The following is a 25,849-nucleotide window of genomic DNA, read 5'->3' on the forward strand; positions in this document are numbered from 1 at the left end:
AGAAGTAAGGGAATTTAATTTATCGAGGGCTTACTAGGCATCAGGCACATCCTCCGTGGTTTACACCCATCACCCTATTTAAACTTTACCTGTGAGGGTGATTCTCTTATTATCTCTATTTTACACATAAGGAAACTAAAGGTAAGTAGCCTGTTCAGGTCCCACAGCTGGTAGGCAGCAGAGACTATGGCTCTATGAGACAGAAGGATGAGCCTCTCCCTTCGGAATAAGCCAATTTATGACTTGCCTGACTTTTTTTTTCTTTGAGAGTCTCACTCTGTCACCCAGGCTGGAGTGCAGTGGCACGATCTCAGCTCACTGCAACCCCACCTCCCGGGTTCAAGCGATTGTTGTGCCTCAGCCTCCCAGTTGCTGGCTACAGGAGTGTACCCACCATGCCTGGTTAATTTTTGGTATTTTTAGTAGAGACGGAGTTTCGCCATGTTGGCCAGGCTGGTCACGAACTCCTGAGCTCAGGCAATCGGCCCACCTTGGCCTCCCAAAGTGCTAGGATTACAGGCATAAGCCACCATGCCTGAACTTGTTTGACCATTTTGGACCATGGAAACTGGCAAGTTTCCTGGAACAGTGAGCCCTGGCTTAGGAGAAGGGTGACAGATGTGTTAGCAGCCTTGCCATCCCTCCCCCTCACCAATTCGTGAGACCTTTGTCCAATGAGGTTCATTGGACGTTTGAGGAAGATGGCTTCCCTGCTAAACGAGGGCCCCTTCATTGTATTTCCCCAGTCAGATGTTACATAATTTCAAGCATCAGACTTAAGGTCTTTTTCTTCTACATCAAAAGTCACATCATCCCCAATATATTAAAGGGAAAAAGCAAGGAGTGGAACCGTGCATATGGTGTGCTATATTTTGTATTTTTAAGGTTACATATGGTGCTCATTTCTGTGCAGTCTCTCTGGAAAAACACATGAGCTGGGAAGAGGGGCTGTCTCTGAGACAGGAAACTTGGGGATGGGGTCAGGGCGCGGCGTTCCTTTTCCCTGCTTATTCTTCGGTACTGCCTGCACATTTAGCCATGTTCATGTATGACTTGAACAAAGAAACATCAGGGAAAACAAAGCAAAACAAACAAAAATAGGCATACAGGCTAAATGGTGCTGTATTGTTGGACTCCAGTGAACCTTCTTGATTGCAGAAAGATAACAAAATCCTCGAGTCCCAGCCAGCCCACTAGGTGTTTGTCACACTGGGGCCCCAAAGATCCCCAACACTGGCCCTGGTGACAAATACAATGTGGTGGATGTTGCAATAGAGGTAGGGCGCACATGGGAGCTGGGGGCACTTGACCCAGGCTCTGGAATAGGGCAGAGCATGTGGGGGCAGAGCCAAGGCCCCCAGGGAGGGAGAGCATGGGGGTGCATGGTGGAGGACATCCTCCTGGAGCAGGGGTTCAGGGTGCGACCCTGGCAGAAGGTGGGGCTGGTGCAATATACCAGATAACAGAGACCTTCATGGTGGCCAAGACTGAGCTCTCTCCGATGGTGATGGGAGCCACTGAAGGATTTATGGGCACGGGGTGGGACTGAGGGTGGGCTGTGGTCAGATTAGTATTTCAGAGGATGACACTGGTGCTTCCTGGGCTGACTGAGTTGGAGGAGGACAATTCGAAGGCAGAAAAACCAGGCGGGAGTGGCCTTTATCCTTCACCCTGTGAGACGTGATGGTGGCCTGACCTCACACAGGAGGGGGCAGATTCTTAGAACAGTTAATTGCCCAAATCACAGGGGCAGCTGGGGCCTTGGTGTTTCTGGTCATTGCTGGTGGAACAGGACCCCTCAGGAGAACTGAAAGCCGACGCTCTTCCTCCCTCTGTGGCCTCTCACATGACAGGGCTGAGCAGACCCAGTGACAGAGGATGGGGCTCTGGCTCAGGGCATGAAGACCATCATTTTGGGCTACAAATGCCCCTGGTTCCCTTTTGGACAATTTAGGGGAGGTATGAGGCCAAAAGAGATAGAAAAGATTCTCCTTCCAATTTGGCTCAAGTCAGAATAAATTCAGGTCAAAAAATGAAAGCAGTTGGATCAGTCTTGTTTTCTAAGTTCAGGGAGCAGTTCATATGTTTGTTAAAGACATTTTATTTAGAGGCAAGAAATGGTTAATAAGATGACACCCTTGGATCTAGGAGCGTTTGCTCTTTGTTTTCTTCCTTACAGTGACAGATTTTTTGCTGTTGGTGAAGACCCTTGAAGACTGTAGTTTAAATTCAACTGGAAAGTGGTCGCTGACATCCAGGGCCTGTAAGGAGAAAGGGGAGGTAGATATGGAAATTAGGAGATGCCTGGGAGATGCTTTCATTTTAGCGATGAGCAAATTCAGGACCAGGAAGGGGAGATGAAATGCCCAAAGTCACCCCACAGAACACACACTGGTAAGTGTTATTCCAAGACCAGCTGGATCAGAAATTTTGGCGGGTCCTCAAATCACAAAATCATAAGCATTGAAACTCAAGGTCTAGTGCCCAATATTGTGTCTTCAGTCTTCAGCAGTGACCTCAAAGGGTGACATCAACCCATCTTTTTCTTCTTTTTTTTTTTTTTTTGAGACAGGATCTCACTCTGTTGCCCAGCCTGGAGTGCAGTGGTGCGATCTCAGCTCACTGCAACCTCTGCTTCCTGGACTCAGGTGATCCTCCCACCTCAGCCTGGGACCACAGGCATGCGCCACCATGCCCAGTGAATTTTTTTGAATTTTTTGTAGAGATGGGATCTCGTCATGTTGCCCAGGCTAAATCATCTTTTTAGGACAATGGCGTAGAAAGACAAGATGGCAGCCTTACCTCCTCTTCAGTCAGCTTGTAAGCTTTCTGGAAGTCAAAAACACTGTTTGACTTGGGAACAACAGAACTGATGATTTCTTGTCCTCTAAGCACAATCCTGGAACCAGGGGAGGAAAAACAGTTGTGTTAATCCAACCTGTGATTGCTGAGATCAAACCAAAGTCTGTGTTTGCTGTTTGGAATTGACTGAGCAGCCTGGCCCTTTCATGTGGCACTCAAAGTCCAGACCTGGTTTTAGCCTGTGACCCTAAAGGACAGTGCCTACCACTGTGAAATAGGATCAGTCCCTGCCATGGTTCTGTGGACACCAGGACACTATCTCCCAGTGTGAGCAATGTCCCTGGTGGAGTAGGAGGTTTTATATGACACATGCACACTATCCCACACAACAATGACTTGTGTACTGAGAGTGCTGTTCTCTTTTCAATTATTTTCACTTTCCCTGATTTGATTATGGAGAAATTCTCAGGGAGGTGCTGGTTTGTCTTTAATACCTCCCTCAGTCCCATGTTGACAGAGAGTAGGCTGCCATTTCTGAGCATTCTGCAGACAAGAGAATTAAAGCAGAATTTAACAATGCATGATTTTCATTGGACTTAATTTTCACACTACCTTCAATTTATGGCAAATGCTGCTGCTTTCTTACTCTTGCTAGTATCAAATTTCTTTCTTTCTTTTTTTTTTTTTTTTAGATAGAGTCTTGCTGTCACCCAGGCTGGAGTGCAGTGGCGCGATCTTGGCTCACTGCAAGCTCCGCCTCCCGGGTTCACGCCATTCTCCTGCCTCAGCCTCCCGAGTAGCTGGGACTATAGGCACCCGCCAACACACCCGGCTAATTTTTTGTATTTTTAGAGAGACGAGGTTTCACCGTATTAGCCAGGATGGTCTCGATCTCCTGACCTCGTGATCCGCCCACCTTGGCCTCCAAAGTGCTGGGATTACTGGCGTGAGCCACCGCGCCCAGCCATGAAATTTCTTTTAAAAATGTATTTCAATAAGAAATTAAGGGATATAATGAAAAATATCGAGAAAAATCACAGCATATGTGCTTTGCAGTAATGACAAAAAGTAAGAATGAGGTAGTCAAATGAATCTTGGAAACAAACTAACATATCCCAAGCTGGGTGGTGCAGTTGTAGTCTACGTGGTCCTGAGTGACTTACCGAGGAATGGCGAGGTGAGTCAAACTGCCATTTCATGAGTGCCCACTGGGCCTTCCCCATTCTAATCGACAGTTTTGGTATCTGCATTTGCTAACATCACCACCCCAACTAACTTTTCTTTTTCTTTTTCTTTTTTTTTTGAGACAGAGTCTTGTTCTGTTGCCCAGGTTGGAGTGCAGTGGCGTCATCTCAGCTCACTGTAACCTCTGCCTTCCAGGTTCAAGCGATTCTTCTGCCTCAGCTTCCCAAGTAGCTGAGATTATAGGTGTGTGCCACCATGCCTGGCTTATTTTTGTATTTTTTAGTAGAGATGGGGTTTAGTCGTGTTGGCCAGGCTGGTCTTGAACTCCTGACCTTAGGTGATCCACCCACCTCAACCTCCCAAAGTGCTGGGATTACAGGTGTAAGCCACTGCACCCGGGCTACGGCTTTTAATTCAACCCAAATGTAAATTCTTCACATCAAATTAGAGATTTGTGAAAGCTTTCTTTAAGACTCAAAAAGTAAAGAAAGAGATGTTTAAGGCTCCTCTATTTCTGACTTCTTCCAGGGATGTGCAGGACCAGGCCGGTGTTCATGTGAAGTTTTCCCAGACTGGTCCAGGGCACCGGCCAGATCCTGGGCATCTTTGCATGATCCCCCAGCACTCAGCACATGAGAGGTGTTTGATAAATATGTGAACACGGAACAAAGACAGGAATTGAGAACATCTTGTCTAACTCCATTTTTAAAACATCATTTTTATGGCTTTTTATTTTCTCAGTTTATTTTATTTAATTTCACTTTTTATTTTATTGTATTGAGACAGGTCTTACTATGTTGCCCAGGCTGGAGTGCAGTGGCTATTCACAGGCATGTGATCATGTTGCTCTAAAGCCTTGAACTCCTGTGCTCAAGTGATCCTCCTGCCTTAGCCTCCAGAAGTAGCTGGGATTACAGCATATGTCACCGCACCTGGCCTATGACTTTTTAAAAGCCACAAGAGGCCGGGTATGGTGGCTCACACCTGTAATCCAAGCACTTTGGGAGGCCAAGGCAGGTGCATCACCTGAGGTCAGGAGTTCAAGACTAGCCTGGCCAACATGGCGAAACCCCATCTCTACTAAAAGTACAAACAAAAAAAAAGAAAGAAAGAAAAAGCTGGGCATGGTGATATATGCCTGTAATCCCAGCTACTTGGGAGGTTGAGGCAGGAAAATCGCTTGAGCCCAAGAGGCGGAGGTTGCAGTGAGCCAAGATTGTGCCACTGCACTCCAGCCTGGGCAACACAGCAGGACTCTGTCTCAAAAAAAAAAAAAAAAAAGCCACAAGAGTTCTACATGTTGTTATGAGAAACAAAATTCAGAGTATCAAAATAAAAAATGAATCATTAAAATGTCACATGTAATCCCACCATCCTTTGGGATACATGTGTATAAAGTCAGGATCCTTTTAGTAAACATCTTTTTCTAACCTGTTCTACCCCCTCCCGATCTACTGTGGCCATGTTGCCTTCTGATTCTTCTGTATCATTTTCAGTCACTTCCCACTCATTTGCCAGGGGAGAAGAATGGCGCTGGAGAAAGGGACCTGACCTACCCAAGGGCACACAACTGCCATGTGCGAGTGAGTGAGTGAGTGGCCATCGTCCCGGCTTTGCTGGAAGTCCTTCAAAATAGGGGGTGGGGATGGTCTGGGCACTTAGTCCCCTGTAACTCCCCACCTTGGGTTTCCAATTTGCAGAATGATAACTTATGCAAAGGAAACACCAGCCTCAAAAACTCCAAGAGGAACAAAGGAGGTCATGGGATGGAAATGAAAGCTAGACTTCGAAACTTGAGAAGTGGCCCGGGCGCGGTGGCTCAAGCCTGTAATCCCAGCACTTTGGGAGGCCGAGACGGGCGGATCACGAGGTCAGGAGATCGAGACCATCCTGGCTAACACAGTGAACCCCGTCTCTACTAAAAATACAAAAAACTAGCCGGGCAAGGTGGCGGGCGCCTGTAGTCCCAGCTACTCGGGAGGCTGAGGCAGGAGAATGGCGTGAACCCGGGAGGCGGAGCTTGCAGTGAGCTGAGATCCGGCCACCGCACTCCAGCCTGGGTGACAGAGCAAGACTCCGTCTCAAAAAAAAAAAAAAAAAAAAAAGAAACTTGAGAAGTGAAAACGAGTGGCCTGGTGGCTCTCATGCAGATGGCCATCTCACACTTCCTCGTGGCAGGCTGAGCTCTGGGAACTGTGGCCACCACCTGGGACCAGGCTCCTAGGGGTTTCCCCACCTGTGGTCTCTGTGATGGAAGATCACCAACATTCACACGCCTCAGGCACTCCCCACTCTGTCCCCATTGAAGGAGCAAAGATGAAAGCTGTTTGAAAATCCCTGAAGGGACTTTAAAAAGCACAAGGGAATGCTAGGACTTAAATGTACGACATTTGCATTTAGGAACATATACCTGAAGCTTTAAAGTACAAATACGGTTGCACTAATCGATCTCATTTTGGGGGTTGTTTCCTGAGGAAATCATAAGTACTTGCACAAAATGCACAGAGGATATTGATTTTAGCAGTATTTATAAAAGCAAACCCTTGGTAATAACCTAATGCCCAATGATAGGGATTGGTTGAATCAATAGTGGTAAGTCTTTGTGATGGAACAATGAACAGCCCATTAATGTAATGAGCACTTGCCGTATGCCAGGCATTGTGCTAGCAGCCTGACATGCTATTTCATTGACTCCACATCAGATCTTCATGAGTGAGGCACTAAGATAATTTCCATTTTACAGGGGAGGCAATGAAAGACACAGAGAGCCTGTCTCTTGGTCACAGACATATTAAGTGGTAATGTCAGGATTTAAATCCAGGCCTGTCTGATACCGAAGCCAGTGCTTACCTCTGCTAAGCTACAATGCCCAGGGCCACCGCACAGGGTCCTGAGGTTCATACACTGCATGTGGTACCCAGTAGAGGGGCCTGACATTTAATTGACTCAGCTCTCCAAGCAGTGTGCTTTTTTAATTTTTATTTTTATTTGTTATGTTTGAGACAAAGTCTCACTCTGTTACCCAGGCTGGAATGCAGTGGTGCGATCCTGGCTCACTGCAGCCTCCACCTTCTGGGCTCAAGCGATCCTCCCACCTCAGCCTCCTGAGTAGCTGAGACTATAGGTGTTTGCCACCATGCCCGGCAAATTTTTGTATTTTTTGTAAAGACAGAGTTTCGTCATGTTTCCCAGGCTGGTCTCAAACTCCTGTACTCAAGCGATCCACCCGCCAAGGCCTCCCAAAGTGCTAGGACTACAGGCGTGAGCCACGGTGCCCAGCCACCTCGCGCCTTTCCTAGTGCACACCAAGCACGGTGGTGAGCCAGCAGCACCCTGCAGGGCCTCCTACCTGTCATATGCACACTTGGTGCTCCTCTTCACCGTGGTATCCTCTTGGTCCCCGATCAGCCAAACGAACCTGGGGTCGGTCCTCAAGCGGATGTTCTTCCAGGCCTTCTTGGGGACATAGCTGCAGCCGGCATTGAAGTCACCCATGAAAATGAAATTCTAAAAGACAAGATTTGAAATTGTCACCTGGTGGATGCTGCTGCAGAACGCTTTCATGCGGGTCTCTAGCAAAGACTCCGCCTCCCAGGCCCAGTGAACAACAGGGTCTGTTATGGGCTGAATCGTGTCTACCCTGCTCCCACCCGGGCCAAATTCCTGTGTTGAAGTCCTAACCCCCAGCACCTTAGAAGGTGACTGTATTTGGAGATAGAACCTTCAAGAGGGAATTAAGGTAAAACGGGCTCTAATCCTATATGACTGGTGTTCTTGTAAAAAGGGAAAATTAGGACACAGAAAAATGGAGCAAAGACCATGTAAAGACACTGGAAGACGATGGTCATCTACAAGCTAAGGAGAGAGGCCCCCAAAAGAAACCACCCCTCTGGCACACCTTGATCTGGGACTTCTAGCCTCCAGAACGGTGATGAACTCACTTTCTATTGTTTAAGCTACCCAGTCTTTGGTATGGTACTTTGTTATGGCAGCTCTAGCAAATGAATACAGGGTCTTTAAAAATTTCTTTCTGCTGTTTAAAATTGAGTCACAGTTTTGATGAGTCAATGACAGGCGAGTGCGTACCAGGGAGGGTGTTCTTAACAGGAAGGAGAATGTTTGCTGTTCTTAGTCATCACAATTCCATAATTCAGCATGCAGAGTCAGGTGTGGATAAAAAAAAAAATCAGTGAATCTATCCCTCACATCTTTTGTCTCTGGCTCAAACTACTGTAGGGTGTCAAGACACGAATGAATCAACGCCTTTTGTTTTCAAGCAGGAAAAGTAAATTTGGGTGGTGTATTGGCAGCCCTGGCATCACTCTTTCTCTCCTATTGTTTTGAAGTTGGAAACTTATTTCTGTGAAAATTCAGTTCGTTGAGGAGGTGGGAGGCATCTTCGGGGGAGGGGACCATCGAGTGAGCTGTCCACCCCCACCCAAGGCCACCAACAGAAACTTTCTATCTTGGAAATATTTTTCCCCGCACGGCTCTTGGAACAGAATTTTCAACATTCCACAATCCAGAGGAAGTGCCAGATTTCCTTGTTTGTGCTATTGTTTGGTGGGGCATTGCTGACTTTAGAGTTTTCTTCAAGAACATTTTATTTTGACCTTAGTGATCACGATTTTCCCTGTGATAGACAGGTTCAGTTGAGGACAGAGTGTCATTCTTAACCTCAGTGATCACCAGCTTCTGCTAATACAGACATGATTTGCTGAACATTCACTATGTGCCAGGCCTAGCACTAGGTGTCTTTAAATTTACACCTCACAGCAATAAACAATAGGAGGTAGAAGGGCCCACTAACCTCTACAGAAACAGGATTGAGAGATTAAGTGACCTGCTGTAGGCCACAGGACTGGGAGGTTCAAGTGGTGAAGTCAAGAATCACAGCCCAGCCGGGCGCAGTGACTCAGGCCTGTAATCCCAACACTTTGGGAGGCTGAGGCAGATGGATCACCTGAGGTCAGGCGTTCGAGACCAGTCTGGCCAACATGTTGAAACCCCGTCTCTACTAAAAATACAAAAATTAGCTGGGCATGATGGCGGGTGCCTTTAGTTCCAGCTACTCAGGAGGCTGAGGCAGGAGAATCTCTTGAACCCGGGAGGTGGAGGTTGCAGTGAGCCGAGATTGCACCATTGCACTCCAGCCTGGGGAAAAGAGTGAGACTTCATCTCAAGAGAAAAAAAAAAAAAAGAGGAATCACATCCAAGTCTGCTTCACTGAAGCAGTTTCCCCTCTTGTTCACTTTTAGGCCACTGATGCCTCCCCACAGCCCGACACTCATTAGGTGCTCAATACATTCTTGTTTAATAAGTAAATGATTTCATAATTTTTGGAAAGAACGAATCTTTCTTTTGACCTATTTATTAATAAGCAATGAAATACACCCCTGGTCTTTTCCATGCCCTAGCTCTGATGGACTATGTTCACAGTCTACTTGATTCATTTTGCACTTTGAGCAGTGGAACTAAGGAGGAGGAAGGGGGATCACAGGAGTCACATTCCGAAAGAAGAAAAGAGAAATACAGAAGAAGAACCCTTGGGTGCACTTCCATATTTGCCAAGAGCTTTCACAGACCCTCACAGCCACAAGTAGTGCATCCCTCTCTTCCAAAAGTGGACAGAACTGAGCCTATAGGGATGGCAAATGTATGCCCCCTTCTGTGAAAACAGCACTCCAAGTTTCTTTGGGAGACCACCCATCCCTCCTGCACCTCAAACTGTGAGTTTGGGGTGAAACTAGGGTGGACACAGATTTAGCCCATCAGAGTATCTCAACACCCTGATCACAACGATTGGTTCAGGGATGGACATGTGACCCAGTCAGAACCAATGAGACTCAGTCCCACAGTATTTGTTGCATTGTGGGAAAAAAAATTTATCAGTTGGTCTGGAGGCTGCTGGTGGCCATCTTGCCATCCCATGGGTGGAGCCAACCTGAGAATGGAGCCACATAGAGGAAAGGGTGACCAGGAGATGGAAAGGAAGAGACAAATCAAGCCCTGATTATCTTGTCTGAGCCCTGGATCCAGCTATGCCTGAAGTACTCCTGGACATTTCAGTTACACAAACCAATCAATTGCTCCTTCTTTTCATGAGCCGTGTTAAGATTCTGTCCCTCGCAACTGAAACAATCCTGACTGCTCTATGCCTCACGCTTCTCAATTGCAAAGTGGGAATGAGAAAGGTACTGTAGCTACCTCAAGGGATTATTGGGAGGATTAAATAAACTTGTCCATGTCAAGTCTCAGCACAGTGCCTGGCACTAGCTATTCACTCAGTAAACGTTGGCATCTGTTATTAATGAGAAAGTGTGGGAATTCCCAAAGCCCACGTGCAGGGTACCCAGGCAGATTTAGCAAGAGGGATACTTAGGGCTGAAGAAAGGCCTTAAAGAAGGCTGTAAGTGGTGGTAGCCTGCACATGCCCTGCCCTCTCCCCCTCCCTGTAGAGGTACTCATCCCACTCAGGGACCAGAGCCTGCCCCTGCTAGATGGGAATTCGGCTGACACAGCAGTCATCACCTCTGCCTTCCAGCGGTGTTTCACGTCCACGTAGACATCAACCAACTCGTCGATCTCTTTAACGGATGTCTCTGGGGTGGTGTGCAGGGGGATAATCACGAAGTCTTTGACAGCTGAGGAACAGGAAAGAGGCAGAGGTCACACACTTCCCTTGTCAAGGTCTCACAAACACTGCTGGAGGGAAACAGGCTCTTCCCTCCAGAAGGCACAGGCTGCATTGTCTGGGTCCCCTGTTCCTAGAGGGTCCGGCCAGTGGCTGAGATTTTAATGATCTCGGGGTCATTAGGCTGCCTATTTTTAGTACACAAAAGACTCATTTCTCCCAGTTGCCCTTCATGGCTAAGAGAAAGCTGGTAGACTGTTGTAGAAAGTAAAAAAGTTTCCTCTTCAAAGTTTCCTTTCTTGTTAAAGAATAAATCATAAGTGTTAGAAATAGGTTTCTTTTAAAGACTAACTTCCTTCAAGCCTCCTTGCTTTGTGCTAATAACTCTTTGTTAAGCCCTATCCTGTGTAGCTGTTAGCCATGCTTACAGGCATGTAGTACATTCTATGTCCTTGTACCTTAACCAAGATATTTGTGCTGGACAGGCTCGCAGGCACGTTCCAGCTCACAGCCTTTGCCCCTTCCCTATTTGGCATAAGCAACTTCCTCTTGTCCTTTGTTCTCCCTTGCCTTTACCTATTTAAGAAAGGTTTAAATTATTAGCCAGTCAGGTTAGCTTAGATTGTGTGGTCTGGCTCCAACCAATAGAGACAGGACACAGCAGCAGGGACAAGCTGAGTAAAGGATAAAAATTGCTTCGCTCCTTTATTCAGGTGTGCTCTCACCATTGTTCCATCTGCGAGGAGCACCCTTTCTGCAGAAAGTAAAATTGGCTTGCTGAGAAAACTTTTTATCTGAATGTTGATTTTTCTTTGCGGTACCAGAGAACAAGCATTCTGCTTCTAAATGAACATTTTACTTATAACAACTGTGTTCCATGCTGGCATTGTGGGTGCTTTTATCTTCCCATTTGTGTGTGTGTGTGGCAAGTCTATTTTCTTTTGTTTCTGATGTATTTTATCCCTCTTCTTCCTTTTTTAAATTGACAGCTAAAAATTGTATATATTTATGGTTGTATTTTCTACTTTTTTTTTTAAAGGTTTTCTTTTTTTTTTCTTTTTTTCTTTTTGAGACGGAGTTTCACTCTTGTTGCCCAGGCTGGAGTACAATGGCGCAATCTCAGCTCACTGCAACCTCCACCTCCCAGGTTCAAGCGATTCTTCTGCCTCAGCCTCCCAGGTAACTGGGTTTACAGGTATGTGCCACCAAGTCTGGCTAGTTTTGTATTTTTTTTTTTTAGTAGAGACAGGGTTTCTCCATGTTGGTAAGGCTGGTCTCAAACTCCCAACCTCAGGTGATCCACCCATCTCTGCTTCCCAAAATGCCGGCATTATAGGTGTGAGCCATTATGCCCAGCCTATTTTCTGCTTTTCAAAAATAATAAACCTGTTTGGTTTTTTTGGTTTTACTAAAAACATTAGTAAAAAATGTTTTTTACTAAGGAAAAACATTTTCTTTTTCTTTGCTTTTCTTTTTTTTTTTTCAAGATGGAGCCTTGCTCTGTCACCCAGGCTGGAGTGTAGTGGCACAATCTCAGCTCACCACAACCTCCACCTCCCAGGTTCAAGCCATTCTCCTGTCTCAGCCTCTTTTGAGTAGCTGGGATTACAGGTGCACACTACCACCTGTAAAAAATTACCTGGGTAATTTTTTGTACTTTTAGTAGACACGGAGTTTCACCATGTTGGCCAGGCTGGTCTCGAACTCCTGACCTTGTGATCTACCTGCCTCAGCCTCCCAAAGTGCTGGGATTACAGGCATGAGCCACCGAGCCCAGTAGAAAATTTTCTAATTAAGAAAAATTGACCAGGCCTAGTGGCTCACACTTGTAATCCCAACACTTTGGGAGGCCGAGGCGGGCAGATCATCTGAGGTCGGGAGTTCAAGACCAGCCTAGCCAACATGGAGAAAACCTGTCTCTACTAAAAAAACAAAATTAGCCGGGTGTGGTTGCGCATGCCTGTAATCCCAGCTACTCTGAAGACTGAGGCAGGAGAATCACTTGAATCTGGGAGGCAGAGGTTGCGGTGAGCCAAGATCACACCACTGCACTCCGGCCTGGGCAACAAGAGCGAAACTCCATCTAAAAAAAAAAAAAAATGAGGCTTGTCAGTTTATACTCCTTTTGTAATTAAGAACAAAATTTCCAAAAAGCTATTTAAAAATTAGCGTGGTCTTCATGAAAGACTTTTGTGAAGTGTCTGAAAACCTTCCCCCACCGTTGGAGGACTGAGAGAGCCTGAGTGTGGCAATGTGTGTGACCCTCGGAAGCCGTGCCTGGCCCACCTGCTAACAGCAGCTGTCACTTTCTGAGCACCTCCTCCTGGGACCTCCCCTCATTCTCAGCCCAGATTCCCACTCTTACCTCAACAGACAAGGGCGGTGGGGTCGTCACTGCTCAAGTCACACAGACAGGAGCCAGAACTCAGCCCAGCAGGCTGCATCCAGGGCCCTACACACCCTCATCACCGGCTCTCCTCCTCAGGCCTCCACTGCACTCCCCCATCCTTCTTTTGGTCCCCCTAAATATTCTAGCCTCCTTCCCACTTCTGAGCTTTTGTGCTCACTGTACCCTCCACCTGGAACGCCCTTTCTCCAGCCCTCTGTATGGCTGGCTTCTTCAGGTCACAGCCCAATGTCACCTCCTCTGTCTGGTCCAGTGCCCTCAACAGAGCCTGGCACATAGTAGGTACTGAAAAAATATTTGATTCTTGACTCCATCGAGCATTGCATAGTGGTTAACATGGGCTCCTGGCTGGGCACAGTGGCTTACACCTGTAATCCCAGCATTTTGTGACGCCAAGGCAGGCAGATGGCTTGAGCTCAGTGGTTTCAGAACAGCCTAGGCAACATGGTGAGACCTCATCTCTACAAAAAATTTTAAAATTAGCGGAGTGTGGTGGTGCGTGCCTATAGTCTGAGCTACTTCTGAGCTACTTCTGAGCTACTTCTGAGCTACTTGTGAGGCTGAGGTGGGAAGATTGCTTGAGCCCAGGAGGCGGAGGTTGCAGTGAGCCAAGATCATGCGACTGCACTCCAGACTGAATGACAGAGCAAGGCCCTGTCTGAAAAACAGAAAAAAAAAGAACACGAGCTCCTGAGGTGGTGGCCTGGGTTACAACCCTGGCCTGTCCATTTCAGCAGCTGGGTGACTTCACGCCTTTTTAAACCTCAGTTTCCTGAAATGTAAAGTGGAGATAATCCTACTCCCTACCTTGTAGTCATTGCAAGGATTACAGGAGGCTGGCACTTAATCAGGTGCCAGTACAAGTACTGTTGTTAGAGTTCAGGGAACAATCCATTTGGATTTCCTCACCCGCTGCAGCCTGTGGAGGAGTCTGCAATGCAGTGACTGGCTGGAGAGTGAGCCTCTAGGCTAGCGGTTCACCTAAGCCATCACTTACGATTTTTTTTTTTTTTTTTTTGGAGACAGAGTGTCACTCTATCGCCCAGGCTGGAGTGCAGTGGTACGATCTCAACTCACTGCAACCTCCGCCTCCCTAGTTCAAGCAATTCTCCTGCCTCAGCCTCCCGAGTAGCTGGGATTACAGGTACGTACCACCATACCCAGCTGATTTTTGTATTTTTAGTATAGACAGGGTTTCAAAATGTTGGCCAGGCTGGTCTCAAACTCCTGACCTCAGGTGATCCACCTGCCTCAGCCTCCCAAAGTGCTGGGATTACAGCCGTGAGCCACTGCGCCCAGCCAGGATTTTTTAAAAGGAAGGAAGGGTTGTACTTGACAGAAACCAAGGAATTGCAGAAAATAATTTCCATGCACCTAAACTCTTCAGAGAGAGGGGAGCTACCATTGCTTCCAGAAAGTGGGTTCTAGGCTGGGGAAGTCTTGAGTCATGGCATTCTGAGAAGCAAGCCTGGTGCCATCACACCGAACTGCATTGTCTACATTGAGGTATTAGAAGCAATGCACTGTCACATCCAGCGTAATGCCTCCCTGATGGGCTGCATAAACCTGAGCTCATGCTCAAGGCTGCTGCCCATTCATGGGCCGTTGGGGAGGTCCCAGAGAGAGAGGCCTGTGGGTCTTACCAGTGTGGGGCGACTGGAACCAGACCACAAAGGGCTCCCTGGAAAACACGTCTACATCTCCATCCTGATAGTCATGGTAGTGATAGCTCCTCTTCACAGATACCAGCTTTTCCCTAAAAGAAGGAAAAGGAAATCCTCCCAGCTGAGCCAGCCCTTTTCTTACTACTTTCATAAAGCAGAGATGTAGGTTCCCTTGGCTTTCTTAGACTCCAGAGCAGGCTCAAGCATGGGATCATTTTCCTGAGAACAAGGCTGAGTCAACTCTTCTCAACAGCCAGGGAGCTGTTGAGAATCTGGGAGCTGAAGATCTGAGCCATACTAGTTATCTGTGGCACCCACAGGTTAATATTCAGACTTAAGAAATTACTAGCAGGAAGAGGAAAAGAATATGAAGTTCAGGAATCAGCTGTGCTGAGCACCTCAGCTTTCCAGCCTTGGGCCAGGACTTGACTATGAGGAGTAAAGAACTCCTGGCCTGGCAACCATGGAGCCAACCAACAAATGAGGTGTTAGGAGACCCCTTGTGTTTTCAGCTTGAAGAGTTAATACTTTGCATAAGTCCCCAGTTTTGACAGCAGTTATTTTGATCAACACTGAAAATTGGTTAGAGATCAAAATTTGGTTTTGCAGAAAAGACATGCATTTTGATTCAATTCACGATTTATTAGTGGCCATGTTCTAGGGAGCATAGATGATACTTACTTGTAGAGAAAGGCATATTGTTCTTTATATATGTTTCTTCCAAGCCGAGAGCTAATCACATAGTTATACGTTATGCCCCTCCTTGAATTTCTAGAAAACAAAGATTTCACACTGCATCTTAAAGAATAAACATTCCCCTACTGTACATGTTCCTCTCTTTCCAGTCTGCCCCCATACACCCAATGTGTGGAAGGGCCACTGTTCATCATAACCTTTGAGTCCAATAAGAAGGGCCACCATTGATTGGCTGGAATGTGGCATCTACCAGGATCTTTACAGCCATTATTTCTTGCCTTATGAGAAGGGTATTATCATTATCCTCTTTTTATGGTTTGCAAGGCCAAGTTGGGATTTGAACCTAGATCCAACTCACCCCAAAACCCGCATGCTTTGGCCTGTACCTGTAGGAGGCCACTGAGACCCTAGAAGAAGATCTGGGCCAGAATCAACCCCTGACCCCACTCATGCCCATGGCTGCAGCTGCAGCTTATGCTTTCTAGTGGAATAAACCTGCACCAGGGAAACCGGACTCTCTCTGTGTGTTTGCCAAACCTACTGATAACTCCACTCTGGGCAGAGCCTAACACAGTTTCACATTGTCTGCTCACAAAAAGATCTAGGGCATGTCTAAAGCTGCAGCATATTCTTAGGTTCAGTTGGAAAAAAAGCAGAAGGGGTATTTAGGGGCCAATCTTACAGAAATTCCTGGGACTTCAGATGCATTATTCTAAGGCAGACCCGGCCCCTGGGGCCCCAGGAGTGTGGACAGTAGGTTCTGCTGGGCTTCCACTTTGGGGAGGCTGGCCCTATTTTGAACATAGCCTGCCAAGTCCTGAGTTAGCAAACTGCTTGGGGTGACTCAGTTGCAAAGTGACTAAGGCCCATCCTGGCTTGTGGGGGATAAAGGGACAAACAGGCTTGGCTCTGCCTGGAGTCCATGACAGTCTAGACAGGTTGGGGAGTGCCAAGACCAATGGTGGTGAAAAGACTTGCCCCAGACGGACTGTGCCTGGAGCCCACCTGACCCCTCAGTCCCCCACAAAACTGTCCCCTCAGTCTCCCACAAACCTGACTGGGACCACTCCAAGGAAGGCTGAGATGACAAAGAATAGAGCACTGGCTATGAGATCAGATGTGACGCAAGTTCAGCGGTAGGCGTGGCCACTTCCTGGCTGAGTGACTCAGGCAGGTCCCTCACTCATTTTCCTCACTATAAGGGAAGCCCTTAGGCAAATTGACATGGATTCTTGCCTGTCCCTACAGTTGTCCTACACATTCTTTCCCTATGATGAATAAGCCCGGAGGTTGCAGGATGATGGCACTGGGATCTACCATCTCCTCTCGCCCCTGCCCAAGACCCAGACATGGCTTTTGTTCAAAAGTCTCTATTAAGTGTTTCATGCTGAGATGGCCATGTGCAGTGGCTCACACCTGTAATCCCAGCATTTTGGGAGGCTGAGACGGGCAGATCACTTGAGGTCAGGAGTTTGAGGCCAGCCTGGGCAACATAGCAAAACCCCGACTCCACTAAAAATACAAAAGTTAGCCAGGCATAGTGGTGCACGACTGTAAATCCAGCTACTTGGGAGGCTGAGGCAGGAGAATCGCTTGAACCCAGAAGGCAAAGGTTGCAGTGAGCCGAGATCTTGCTGCTGCACTCCAGCCTGGGCGACAGAGTCTCAAATTTAAAAAGTACTAAAATAAAAAGCAAGTGCCCCTCATTCCTTCACTAACCCCTTTCACCACAGCTCTCTGATCACACTCCCCAGAAGTAACCACTATGAATAGTTTGGAGAGCATCCTTCCAATCTTTCATCTTCTATGCACATGGAAACACAAACACACCCTTATTCATGTAACATGACGACTCAAATGGGCTATTTTACCTGCAATTCTCAACTTGCTTTTTTTTAATACATTGCAGCCATTATTCCATGCTGGAATATTTAGCTCTAACTTATTGTGTAGCAAGCATTTATTTATTTATTTTTAAGAGACAGAGTCTTGCTTTCTGGCCCAGGCTGGAGTGCAGTGGGGTGATCATGGTTCACTGTAGCCTAATCCTCATGGGCTCAAGTGATCCTTCCACCTCAGCCTCCCAGGTAGGTGAGACTATAGGCACGTGCCACCACACCTGGCCACCAGCATGACTTTTAACAGCTGCATAATATTCCAGTGTGTGAGCATATCATAATTTTATTGATCTTTCTTCTACTGTTGGTTTTTTTCTCTTTTTTCCAACATTTTCTTCATACCTGTACTTTTTAGCTCAGCCTCATCTGCTTTTTTCATTTCTTTCTGTGTCCAGACCCCTTATCTATTTCCCCTATTCTGTTTTATCATAGTAAAATCAGCTGGTTGAAAGTTCTCAGGCCGGGTGCGGTGGCTCATGCCTGTAATCCCAGCACTTTGGGAGGCTGAGGCGGGCGGATCACGAGGTCAGGAGATCGGGACCATCCTGGCTAACACAGTGAAACCCCATCTCTACTAAAGAATACAAAAAAATTAGCCAGGCGTAGTGGCCAGCGCCTATAGTCCCAGCTACTCGGGAGGCTGAGGCAGGAGAATGGCATGAACCCAGGAGGCGGAGCTTGCAGTGAGCCGAGATCGTGACACTGCACTCCCGCCTGGGCGACAGAGCGAGACTCCGTCTCAAAAAAAAAAAAAAAAAAAAGAAAGTTCTCAGGACCGTGGCTAAGGGAGTTGGAATCCTGGGCAGCACAGGCTATGTGAACTGGTGGTAAAGTGCGGGATCTCACATTACTTTTAGATCCCTGGAGCTTTCAGATGCCCTTGCACTTGACCTTGAGCCCTAGCGGGCCCACCCTTCCCCATGTTACCCATTCAGCTTCTCCATCAGTACGGGGCAGATCCTGTTGTTGCTATCCTTGATTTCCATCAGGAGTATGATGTCACAGCGTTTGATGACCTGCAAGAAAGAGAATTCCCAGGGGTTGAGGTCATTTACCACAGATAAATAAAACCTTTTATTGGACATTTACTGTTTTTAAGCATTGCATTGAGTGCTTATTAAAATAATTTCTACTCTGAATTAAATGAAGGACTCCCTGAGGTAGGTTGGTACTTTTGTTATATACATTTTTAAGAGAAGCATGAGGCTCAGAGAAAGTTGAGTAAATTACACTCCCAGTCACCCTACTAGAAAGTGGCGGAGGCAGAATTTGAACCTATACGATTCAAGCCCAGAGCCCCTTGCTCATGACCTCCCCACAATATCCTGCCTCTTGGCTTTGCTTGAATAATTATAATAATAATAATATATATTAAGCCCTTAGCAAAGGTAACAGACTGGATTAGAATTAAAGAGGTATAATTATAATGATAATAACTATAAAAGCTGACATTTACTGCAAACCTACTCCAAGTCTTACAACAACCCCATGGGATAACTATGCTTTTTTGTCCATTAGATATAGGCAGAAACCAAACTCAGAGTGGTTGAGTGACTAGCTTAAAGTCATACAGCCAGTATAGGTTATAGAGCCAGGATTTGAACTCAGGTCCGCGTGACTACAAAGTCCACCATGCTGAACTATTAAAACACAGTCCTGGCTGGGCACAGTGGCTCACACCTGTAATCCCAGCATTTTGGAAGGATGAGGCAGGCAGATTGCCTGAGGTCAGGAGTTTGAGTCCAGCCTGGCTAACATGGTGAAACCCCATCTCTACTAAAAATACAAAAATTAATCGGTCATGGTGGCATGTGCCTGTAATCCCAGCTACTTGGGAGGCTGAGGCAGGAGAATCTCTGGAACCTGAGAGACAGAGGTTGCAGTGAGCCGCAATCACGCCACTGCACTCCAGCCTGGGGAGAGAGCAAGACTCCATCTCAAAAAAAAAAAAAAAAAAAAAAAAAGAAAACCAGTCACTACTCTAGAAGACTCAGTCCAGCAAGACAGACAAATGGAAACAGCTAGCTATGATGTGAGACCAAAATCAAACCAAAACAAAAACCTGCACTAAATAAAAGTCACAAGCTGTGGAAGTGTTGAGGAGTAATTAATTGCTTCTATTCAGAGGATTTGGAAGGGCTCCACAGTGGAGGTGACATTTGAATGGTCCCTGAAAGTTGAGAAGGCACTCAGAGAGAAAAGAATATAGGAGAGGCTCCTTCAAGGTGAGCAACAACCTAGAAGCCAGGGTGCAGACCAAGCCCACAGCCCTTTCTGTGACCAAGCCCACAGGGGCCTTTCTGTGTATGGGATCCTGGTGGGCTCAATGACACAGAATTTGTTGGTCAAGGACAAGGCATCCCCAAGGTTAATATCTTTTTTTGAGACAAGGTCTTGTTCTGTCACCCAGGCTGGAGTGCAGCTGTGTGATCATGACTTACTGCAGCCTCAATCTCCTGGCCTCAAGTGATCCTTCCACCCTGGCCTCCCAAAGTGCGGGGAGTACAGGCATAAGCCACCGCACCTGGTCCCCAAGGTTAATTATGTCCTCTTACACAGCCACCAAAGACATAGAGTACGAGGGTTATGCCAGTGGTCCTGTCTTTCCAGAGCACATGTTCCAGTTCCATCTTTAGAAGGACCCAGTGGGGAGAGACACCAGCACTCACCTGTCTGGGTGCCTCTGTGACTGGGGGTTCAGACTTTAGGAAGCTGCCCCAGGTAGGAGGTCCACCCGTGTAGTGACTGACAAGGAGAACAATGTCCTAAGGCTGGAGCCTTCCATGGACAGCTTGAACTCCATGGCATCAGCCACACAGGGCTCTCCTGGGAGCTGGAAGCTGCTGGCCAAGCCAGTCTGCTGATTTAGTCACTGTGACTGCCACACCTTTCTGGAAGGTATTTTCAAATATGTATGCCCTTTGACCCAATTTTTCCACTTTGAAGAATGTCTTCCTTTGGGGCGCGGGTGGCTGAAGCCTGTAATCCCAACACTTTGGGAGGCCAAGGCAGGCAGATGACCTGAGGTCAGGAGTTTGAGACCAGCCTGGCCAATACGGTGAAACCCTGTCTCTACTAAAAATACAAAAATCAGCCGGGCGTGGTGACGTGTGCCTGTAATTCCAGCTACTGAGGAGGCTGAGGCGGGAGAATCACTTGAACCCGAGGGACAGAGGTTGCAGTGAGCCAAGATCACACCGTTGCACTCCAGCCTGGGTGACAGAGTGAGACTCCAACTCAAAAAAAAAAAAAAAAGAATGTCTCTCATTGTAAGGAAATATCCACAATTTCTCTGCACCTCAGGTTCCTCATGTATAAATTGGGATGATAATATCAATCCCTCATGGGGTTGCTAGAGGATTAAGTGGGTACTTAGAATAGTGCCAGCCATATAGGAGGCATGAAACAAATTATTATTACCTGTACAGATCAAAGAGAAAGATGTATTGCAACAAAAAATTGGAAACAACCTAGGTATTGCCAAACAGAAAATCATTCAATGAATTAGGTTGCAAACACAGGATAAGGCATTATATAGCATTAAAGCCATGTTTTAAAAGAATATGAACATCGTGGGAAATATAATATAAAGCAGAATACAAAACTGATGACACAGGATGGTGTCCCTGCTGCAAAACCCATGCGGTCTTACATATGCCTGTAAGGAAATTACCCAAATGCCAACAACTATTACCTTCAAGTGGCAGGGTAATGAATGATTTCTTTTCTTCTTTACAGGTTTCTGTATTTTAAAAATCATCTTTAATGACTATTTTCATTTTAAAAATCATTGTTTAATTTATACAGAATATAATTTAAAAATCAGACCTTTAAAATTAAAATGGAAGTCTTATTTAAAAAAGAAAACTGCTTGATGGGTAAGAAATTATGGGAGGTAATGGCCAAAATTTATCAGGACATGACAGGTGCATTTCTAACTAACTTATTTAATATAAGTTAAATGAGTTGTCTTATATAACATGCTTAATACAGTGCCTGGCACATAGGAAGGGCTTCATAAGAGTTACCTCTTATCATTGACTCATCAATTTTTTTTTTTTTTTTTGAGACAGAGTCACAGAGTCTCACTCTTTTCACCCAGGCTGGAGCACAGTGGTGCAATCTCGGCTCACTGGGTTCAACCTCCACCTCCTGGATTCAAGCGAATCTCCTGCTTCAGCCTCCTGAGTAGCTGGGACTACAGGCACCTGCCATTATGCCCAGCTAATTTTTGTATTTTAGTAGAGACAGAGTTTCACCGTGTTGGTCAGGCTGGTCTCGAACTCCTGACCTCAGGTGATCTGCCTGCCTTGGCCTCCCAAAGTGCTGAGATTACAGCCGTGAGCCACCACGTCCGGCAATTAATCAGTTTTCGTGATAACTCTTTGATGCTGGTCCTCAATGCTAGTGTAGTTGGGTACTCTGAGGCTCCATGAGGTTTAATAATTTGAACACAGAGTGAATACAGGACAACAGGTTATGTACACTACAGAGCACCTTCTTGACCACTATATTTATTTATTTATTTATTTTTGAGATGGAGTCTTGCTTTGTGGCCGGGCTGGAGTACAATGGTGCGATCTCAGTTCACTGCAACCTCCACCTCCTGGGTTCAAGCAATTTTCCTGCCTCAGGCTCCTGAGTAGCTGAGACTACAGGAGCCTGCACCACCACGCCCAGCTAATTTTTTTATTTTTAGTAGAGACAGCGTTTTTCCATGCTGGTCAGGCTGGTCTCGAACTCCTGACCTCACGTGATCTATCCTCTTCGGCCTCCTAAAGTGTTGGGATTACAGGCATGAGCCACCGCGCCCGGCCAAATACTCCATTTTCTAATCCCTCTTGACACATGTTCTCCCTGCTCAAATTTCAGACCAGGAAAAATATACTTGCCCTGGCTCCATCTTCTCAAGAGGAGGCTCCCAGGATGAGAGTCCCAGGGAGGAAACCTTCCAGAGCCGAGACCTGAAACACTGATATCTCCCTAAGGCCAAATTCCTGACTCTGTTCACAGGAGGGGAAGAGGAATTTCTGGGTTGTGCATGCCTAGTGTTGACAGAATCCAAGCAACGTGTGTTATAAGTGGGCCTGGGGAGAGGGGAAGAGATGGTCTGGAGGGGTCTTGAAATATCTGGGGCAGGCCGGGCATGGTGGCTCACGCCTGTAAGCCCAGTGTTTTGGCAGGCTGAGGCAGGAGGATATTGAGCTCAGGACTTTGAGACCAGCCTGGGTAACATAGTGAGACCCCATCTCTACAATTTTTTTTTTTAATTAGCCAGCATGGTGGTGTGCACCTGTAGTTCCAGCTACTCAGGAGGCTGAAATGGGAGAATTGTTTGAGCCCAGGGGGTCAAGGCTGTAGTGAGCTGTGGTTGCACCACTGCACTCCAGTCTGGGCAACAGAGCAAGAACCTGTCCAAAAAAAAAAAAAAAGAAGGAAGGAAGAGAGGAAGAGGGAAAGAGAGGAAGGAAGGGAGGAAGGAAGGAAGGATGGATGGAAGGAAGGAAGGAAGGAAGGAAGGAAGGAAGGAAGGAAGGAAGAAAGAAAGAAAGAAAGAAAATTAAAAAGAAAGAAAGAGAAGAAAAGAAAGAAAGAAAGACCTGGGCCAGAGGGTGGCTTGTGAAACCCTATGTCATGCCTCTAAAGAGGGAGCAGCTCAGCATGGCGGGAAGAGCCTGGGCTCCAGCCCTCCCTCTGCCACTTATGTGCTCCACAGCTATTTGGGCAACTCTCTTCACCTCTGAGTTCCATTTGCCTCCTCTGCAAAATGGGCACAATAATCAGAGTGGCTGTGTGGCTGAATTAGACACTGCACATTAAGGGCCTGGCACATAGCATGCACTCCTGAAATAACCATTACCCTCTGCTGTAAGCTCTGTGAAGAGGGAGACAATGCCTCCCACAGCCACTGCTACATCCTCAGTGCCCTGGTGTGTCTGATGCAAGGTCTGGCTTCACTGAGCATTTGCTGGATGAACAAACTCTGTTCTTTAAGGACACCCTGGAGAACGCACAGACAGGGGACACTGAGCCAGGGAGGGGCTGGCATCTGGACAGCTGCGCATGATATGCAGGGGCCAACCCAAGATGGAGAAGGCAGGCCTCCCTCACTCTCCAGCCTCCCCAGTGCAGGTCAGGATGACGGCAGCATGATGCTGCTGAGTCTCTGAAGCGATAAATCCGGACGGAAGAGTGGAGAAGGCATCTCAGCTTCTATGGCTGGGCTGCAGGGGTGTGATTGACTCCGGCTCTTCCCCTTACTGGTTATGGAAATCTAGATAAGGGGCCACTCTCAGCCTCTGTTTACTCAGTTATGAAATGGGGGCGACACCACCTAAGTCACAGTGTTAAATCCAAATATAGAATTCCTGGCCTATAGGAGGTGCTTAGTCAATGGGCGCTACAGAGAATCCTATTCTGAGTGCCTGGCATTCTTGGGTGACTGTGAGTGCACTGTTGGGTGGCTTTTGCAGTGTTTTGGGGATGATGGCCTCTTGGTAGGATGGGGAGGGTGAGGCAGCCTTGACAAGGACTTCAGACACGCCCTGCAGCACACAGCTGCTCAGGGGCGATGCAGAGTTCAAGCCCCCATGATGGACTCACTAAGGATCAAAAAGACAGCCGGGTTGCATCAGTGAGGAAGGAGATGGGAACTCAGTGGCTACCCAGGTTCCACGGGCCATGTGTGAATTGGGGAGAATCATTTCCTTACATGTCAGGGTTTCCCACTGAACAATCTTGTCATGGTTCCCACAGGCTTGGCATTGCTATCCTGGCTAAACAACACCATCTAGAAGGCCTTGGGTACCTCCCAAAGGGCAGGGCCATCTGGGTCTGAAAGGTTCATCCAGGTAAGAACAGAGCCTGCCAGTCCTTACTCCAATCCTCTTTCCCAATGAGAGCAACAGCAGCGGCTCTGGCTCATGAATACCCACCTTGCTGCAGGCTCTGCTGGGCGCCTCAGGCACCCTGAGTTCTCTTCCCCAGCCAGTGCTACAGGTGGTATTCCGGTGTGGTCGCCGTTTTACTGAGAATAGCTGGTGGTTCAGGGAGGTGCAGGGCCTCCTGAAGCTCACAAGTCTGGTAGGTGGGATCTGAACCCAGGGCTCCTGGCCCCCCTACCACACCATGGTGCCTCAGGTTTCCTAAGGTAATAAGTACCTTTCCAGAGTCCTGGGAAAGGGTTAAGTTGCCAGCATCAAAAATAAATTACCCTGTAAGATAAATGGAGTCAACTAACTCCAGAGAAAGCGAGCAGTGTCCCCAGACACTGGATATATCACCCAAGGAAAGCTTAAGTGAAGGTGGAAGGATCGGGGGAGTAGAGGAGGGGGAAAGAGGAAGGAAGGAGGAGAAGAAGGAAGAAAGAGAAAGAGAGGGAGGGATGGTGAGGATGGGAGAGAAGGAAGGAAGGAAAAAAGCAAGGAAGGGAAAGAAAGAAAGAAAAAGAAAGGAAGAAGAAAGAAAAGAAAAAGGAAGGAAGGAAGAAGAAAGAAAGAAAGAAAAGAAAGAAAGAAAGAAAAGAAAAGAAAAGAGAGAGAAAGGAGCTGGGCTTTGCTGGTGAAAAGGAGCAGCTGTATAAGATTACTTCATCTTTTCTTTGTTCATCACCTCTGCGTGGGGAGTAATCGTCCCTCTTCATAAAGATGATGAAATGAAACCATGTGCTTATAGTGCCTGATACAGGCATTCAATAAATAGCAAGAAAAATCATAATAGCCAACCCTTATGTGGAACGTATAATGAGCCAGACATTACGTTAAGAGCTTTCTATTTGCCAACTCCTATAGTCCCCTCAGCGATCCTGGAGAGAGCCCTGTTTTAAGATGATGGCAGGAGGCACAGAGAGTTGAAGTGGTTATTGTTCCAGGCCAGCTTCTACATTCCCCCTAAGGGCCAACTTTAAGTACCTTGAGTCTCTTAAAGTCTGAAGACAGGAGAGAGGGTGTAAGGGGTGTCTGGGATCCTCCTCCCAGGAAAGGGACTCACCTTCACAATGACATCCATTGCATTCTGGTCTTCCTGCTTGCTTTCCCCAAAGGACCTGATGTTGAAAGAACAGATCCTCAGGGCCAGGGCACTGTGGATGGAGAGGAGGAGAAGCAGCAGTGGGGCCAGCTCTTGTGACATCCTGGCACTGCTCTGGCTTCAAGACTCCGTGAGAAGACAGCAGCGCTTGGAGTGCCGGATTCTGGCCACCTCCGCAGGCTCCACCGACTTATAAAGCCTGCAGATAACAGGAATTACTGGATTTCTCGTTGCAACTTTCAGTTCTCGGAGGAACTGAAGATCATGAGGTTTAATCCCCAAGGAAATACAGATACATTGGGCTAGCCTTTTAGGAGCCCCTATGTTCGTCACCCGGGTGCGGAAATTGGCATGCCTCATTTAGGCACCATCCTCCACAAAGTCACTCATATCCCAACCGGGAGCCAGCTCTGACATCTAGTCATCGGTCCTGCGGTTGCATGCCATGTGCCTTTTCCTGACAGTGGATGAACTCGGAAGTGGTCCACCCTAGAGGGCACCTGGGGTGACGGAACCTTCTGCTGGGGGACAATGA

General features: G+C 47.1%; 1 protein-coding gene across 1 annotated transcript; it reads right to left on the bottom strand.

Moving 5' to 3' along the window:
• Positions 1 to 2,085: 2,085 nt before the first annotated feature.
• Positions 2,086 to 25,750, bottom strand: DNASE1L3 (deoxyribonuclease 1 like 3). Its single transcript, XM_033210257.1, has 8 exons — positions 25,276 to 25,750; positions 18,214 to 18,302; positions 15,374 to 15,463; positions 14,672 to 14,784; positions 10,519 to 10,631; positions 7,337 to 7,494; positions 2,803 to 2,899; positions 2,086 to 2,261 (listed from the first exon to the last, which is right to left on the bottom strand). Exons 1-8 carry the CDS (start codon positions 25,414 to 25,416, stop codon positions 2,145 to 2,147), a joined length of 918 nt encoding a protein of 305 aa, XP_033066148.1. The 5' UTR covers positions 25,417 to 25,750; the 3' UTR covers positions 2,086 to 2,144.
• Positions 25,751 to 25,849: the final 99 nt, after the last annotated feature.

The sequence above is a fragment of the Trachypithecus francoisi genome, unplaced genomic scaffold (genome assembly GCF_009764315.1).
Source record: "Trachypithecus francoisi isolate TF-2019V2 unplaced genomic scaffold, Tfra_2.0 Lachesis_group0, whole genome shotgun sequence".
In the NCBI taxonomy this organism is placed as follows: Eukaryota; Metazoa; Chordata; class Mammalia; order Primates; family Cercopithecidae; genus Trachypithecus; species Trachypithecus francoisi.